Consider the following 4,888-nt stretch of genomic DNA (forward strand, 5'->3'; position numbering starts at 1 on the left):
ACGCTTCCACTTTCGTCTCACTTTACGGAAGCACAGCTTCATACATTTTGCGGTCAGCATTACTAAAACATGGACCACAGTAGTGAACAGTGCTATTACATCCAGGCTGAAGTACTGGAACCAGTAGAGTTCACGGAGAGCCGATTTGAGTTGCTTTGCTCCTTTATGCCGCATCACAAATTCTGACTCCCTCGGCTTTCCTCAGCGGTACCACGCAACAAGGATGGGGGCTTCCAGTGTTTTCCGACCGGGCTTGTTCAACCATAAAGTTGCAATAGTGACAGGTGGAGGCACCGGGATCGGTAAAGCTATCTCTGCGGAGCTGCTGGAGCTGGGTGAGTGAGTTCTAATAGTTGTTGTAGTGCAAAGAGTCTGAAGTGAGGAGCAGCTGAGTGACAGCAAGTGAACTTCGACACAGTTACAAACAAGTCTGTAAGAGTCGCACCAGTGACCGCGGTCAAGTGCGCGCAGGGACACTGTGAAAGTGTGGCTGTGAGTGTTTGCTAACATCTGGAAACACCAAACATCTGGTGGCTTTCAGTGTTGTTTCACAGTAAATTGACTCGAAGCTTTATTTCGGAAAGTGCTGTAATTGTTTTTCGTGGCTCACTTGTTGGTCTTCAGGCTGCAGTGTGGTGATCTCCAGCAGAAAGGCAGACAGGCTGGAGGCAGCAGCTCGGGAGATGAGACAGAAAATCCCTCCCTCCAGTCCTGCAAGTGTCACTGCTGTGCCCTGTAACATCCGCAGCGAGGAGGAGGTGAGCAGCTCTGCATCTGCTGCTCGTTTCAGTGCGTAAGTGGCTGATTTTCTTTTTGTCTTTCTGTCATTTGAAGGTGAAGGCTCTTGTGTCATCAGTGCTGAAGCGATATGGCCGTATAGACTTTCTGGTGAACAACGGAGGAGGTCAGTTCAGCAGCCCTGCAGAAGACATGTCCTCTAAGGGCTGGAAGGCTGTGGTAGACACCAACCTGACAGGAACCTTCCACTGCTGCAAGGAGGGTGAGCCGGGCACAGATAACACAGGCTTTGGTGTTTGTGGTTTGGTCTTTCAGCGTGACCGTCATTGTTCTCCCCTCCAGTCTACACAGCATGGATGAAGGAGCACGGAGGCGCCATCGTCAGCATCATCGCCAACATGTGGAACGGCTTCCCAGACGCGGCGTAAGAACAGTTTCCCTCATTATATACACACAAATCTGCAAAGTCACACAGTTTAAAAAAAAATAAATTAATTTGCCTGCTGCGTGGTGTGTCTCCTCCTCCCCGACAGCCACACAGGAGCAGCGAGGGCAGCGGTGGATAACTTAACTAAGAGTCTCGCCATCGAGTGGGCAGCCTCGGGGGTCCGAATCAACGCTGTTGCACCTGTGCGTACAGCTCAGCACTTAATCCGTTTTGTTTCAGTTTTTCAAGATGCGCATGATTTTCATCTCTCTGTTTGGCTGCAGGGTAAAATCTTTTCCAAAACAGCGATGGAGAACTATAAAGGGAATAGACCAGATCTTTTCAAGATGTCCGTTCCATTCACTCCTTCGAAGAGGCTGGGAGTGCCCGAAGAGGTTTGTTAGAGAAAAAAGTCTCCTTAAAATGTGTTACAGACAGAATGACTTTAACATATAACTCGGAGTAATTCTAATTCTGAAAAACGAAAAAAGAACCCAGACCCCAAAGGTCTCACAGTGCTCCATAAACAGCATTAGGATATAAAGAAGTTGTGAAGCCATACAATAGAAGGAGAAAGGTTAAAGCACAACTGTACTGAACAATTTTTGAATTGCCGTCTTTGCCCAGGTCTCATCTGCAGTGTGCTTCCTGCTCTCTCCTGCTGCTTCCTACATTTCTGGAGCCACGTTGAAGGTCGATGCGGGACAAAGTTTGTATACATCCATGTGGGAGATACCGAGTACGTATAGCTCTCTAACACAACTGCACTGTAGTCTTCCCAGTATATATTAGATTTAGTACGAGGAGCTAAATTCTTGTGTTTGTCTCCAGACCACAGTGCATGGCCTGAAGCTCCAGAGGGGGAGAACCTGGATGCTCTGAATGAACTGGTCGACCCAAAAAGGAAACTCTGATTCACTCATGGGACGCGCGAGAGCACAAAATCCCCACGCCAAAAGGCATCGTGGACTCTGAGCCACAAGCATTATCAAGCACTGTATTTGTAGTGTGTGACTGATTATTAAGAGTCTGCACATAACTTTATGTAATTAATAGCACTACAAGTGTCCAGAGGTAAAGATTTGTAACATTCCAGCTGCTGAAATGTACATATTGTTTTTCTTTCCAATGTTCTTGTCAGTAAGTCTATGAGCAAAATTTAATAAAACTGTAAAACAGAACAATATCATTTGTGGGTGTTTTTATTTATTTAACCTCTCCGTGTCTGTTTTGAACTCATTATCTCATAAAAGACTCTAAAAGATCCCTGATTACATTAAACAGATGGGAAATACTTTATATCATATTTAGCACTTCTTTTGTTACAGCAGTTGACAGAAATATGAAATTACATTAGAAAAACGCCTCTTGCTAACGTATTGCTTGCCTCCTTGTATGTGTGAAGTTGAGGTTTAATTTACATATTATCCACTAATTGGGGGATAATATGTGGTAATTATTTAAAGGTAGTTAATCGCTGTTAACTTTGTTCGAGGAAGTGAAAATAGCATTTTTGTGTCGTTTACAATTACAACATATATTACAGTAACCCCAGTAAAAAACACACACACACAAACTGTACTTATTCCTGCTTCCTCCTCCGTCTTAGTGATCCTTCCAGTTGTGTCCTTCATCTTCTCTATCCATTGACGAGTCTTGTGGTCCGTTTCCAATATGAACTCCCATCCAAGAAGATAATACTTAAAGGAATAGGATGACTATTTCATCAAGGTAAACTGCAGCAAAATCAGATATGTCAGACAGTACCTGATCCATCAGTGTATGGAACGTTGCTGGGGCACCATGCAGTCCAAAAGGCACGACTTTAAACTGGAACAAGTCCTGCGGGGTCCAGAAAGCAATCAGCTCTTTTGAGTGCCCAGTCAGTGGTACCTGCCAATAACCCTTGCAGAGGTCTATTATTGTTAGATATCTTGCCTTCCCAAGGTGCTCAACTATGTCATCAATGCAGGGAGTTGGATGTGAATCAGATTTTGGAAGGCCACCACTTTGTTGGAGCTTGACCTGATTAAAGCACTTAAGATCAACAATATAGATGGGAAATTTACATACAAAAAAAAGAGGAACTGGTATGGATCTGCGAGAACCCTAATAAAAGTGAAATAATGGGCGGTCATTCACTTCCTCTTATGGAGGATTTGTCCACAAAACTGGCTGGTGCTACACACTATAGCCAGAATGTTTAACCTGAGCTTATCATCAACTGCATCTTCACCCTGACAGTCGCAGTGACTTGCTTCAGCACCTTCTGCCTTCGAGAAGATGATGCACACAGCTCTGAAACATCTACCAGGAGTGCAGAACTACTTGGATGACATTATAGTGTACGGGCATTCCAAGGAAGAACACGATGAACATCTACAGGCTGTTCTCCAGCGTCTAACCAATGTTGGTCTGCAGATCAATTCCAGTAAAAGTTCATTCGGGCAGAAACATATTCTGTTCCTGGGACATGTCATTTTAAAGGAGGGCTTGTGCCCTCACCCAGACCAGCTGACTGGCATCTCTGAAGCTTCTGCACCAAAGGTGCAGGCTTAACTTCATGGTTCAGCAAATTTCTACCAAACTATGCAACAGTAGTAGAGCCACTGCAACAGCTACTTTGAACAAATAACGTAGCTGAACTAAAATGGACCGATGCAGCAAATGAAAGCTTAAATAAGCTGAAAGAAATGCTCCTGAAAAGCCCAGCACTTGCAATCTACAACCCAAAGCTGCCAACGTGATGGAGCGCATCATTGCTTTTGGTTCCCGCACCCTGTCTCCAGCTGAGAGGAAATATTCAACAATAGAACAAGAGGCCCTCGCCTGAGTATGGGCAGTTAAAAGATGAAAGACGTAGATATGGGGACACCGATTTACCCTAAGAACAGATCATCAAGCTCTCACCACTCTGCTAAGTACTAAAGAGATGAACAGAGCTGGCAGGAGGATTGCACATTGGTCAACTAGACTGATGTTTTTCCAGTACAACATGGAGTATCGTCCTGGGAGCCAGAATATCATGGCAAACAGCCTGTCACGTGTTCCCTTGCACACCACTGACATAGCTGAAGATGCTGAACAGGATTTCATCACAGAGCTAGCTGAAATCTCTCCTCTCTTAACATCACTTCCACTTTTTGATTTTAAAGCAGAATGTGAGGATTGCCCCAAACTAACAAAACTGAGACTGACCATTCTTTCGAAAGTGAAAAAGTCCCTTCTAGATGAAGTCAAACCTTACTTCCTCTTGCGAAATGAACTGGCAGCAGAGTCACGAAGTCAAGAGCCTAGAAGAACATGAAAGCATAGTTCGCACTAAACGACGCCTTAGAGAACTGCGCTGTTGGCCACACATAGATGAAACTGTCCACACAATTCTGCACGTCCTGCCAGGCTTGTTATAAAACAGCTACTGTTTCACCTGCTCCTTGCAACTCATCAAGTTTCCAGAAGGTCCATTTAAACTTGTTGTGGTCGACATTGTTGGTCCATTTGAACATGGGACCTATGACTGCAGGTTTGTTACTGACTATTTTAGTAAGTGGCCTAAAGTTGCATTCACCCCAAATGCCACAACTGCAACTGCTTGCATTCCTTACTTCTGTTTTTGCCTGTGAAGGAAACCCCTGCACCATTACCACCATTAATGGTCCACAGTTCACATCCACTGCCTTTACTTATTTTCTGACTGAACGTTGCATTAATCACATGAAGACA

At 44.5% G+C, this 4,888-nt stretch overlaps 1 protein-coding gene across 1 annotated transcript; it reads left to right on the forward strand.

Annotated features, from left to right (window-relative positions):
* Nucleotides 1-228: 228 nt before the first annotated feature.
* Nucleotides 229-2,361, forward strand: pecr (peroxisomal trans-2-enoyl-CoA reductase; the record flags this gene model as incomplete). The annotated part of the gene is given in 8 exon segments (XM_042217916.1): nucleotides 229-335; nucleotides 625-758; nucleotides 835-1,000; nucleotides 1,081-1,162; nucleotides 1,272-1,368; nucleotides 1,450-1,560; nucleotides 1,793-1,904; nucleotides 1,997-2,361. Coding segments are annotated over 8 exon segments (892 nt in total), but the record flags the coding sequence as incomplete, so codon positions are not given.
* Nucleotides 2,362-4,888: the final 2,527 nt, after the last annotated feature.

This window comes from Haplochromis burtoni, unplaced genomic scaffold (assembly GCF_018398535.1).
Source record: "Haplochromis burtoni strain Fernald_Lab_line unplaced genomic scaffold, NCSU_Asbu1 Contig_3706, whole genome shotgun sequence".
Taxonomy (NCBI): Eukaryota; Metazoa; Chordata; class Actinopteri; order Cichliformes; family Cichlidae; genus Haplochromis; species Haplochromis burtoni.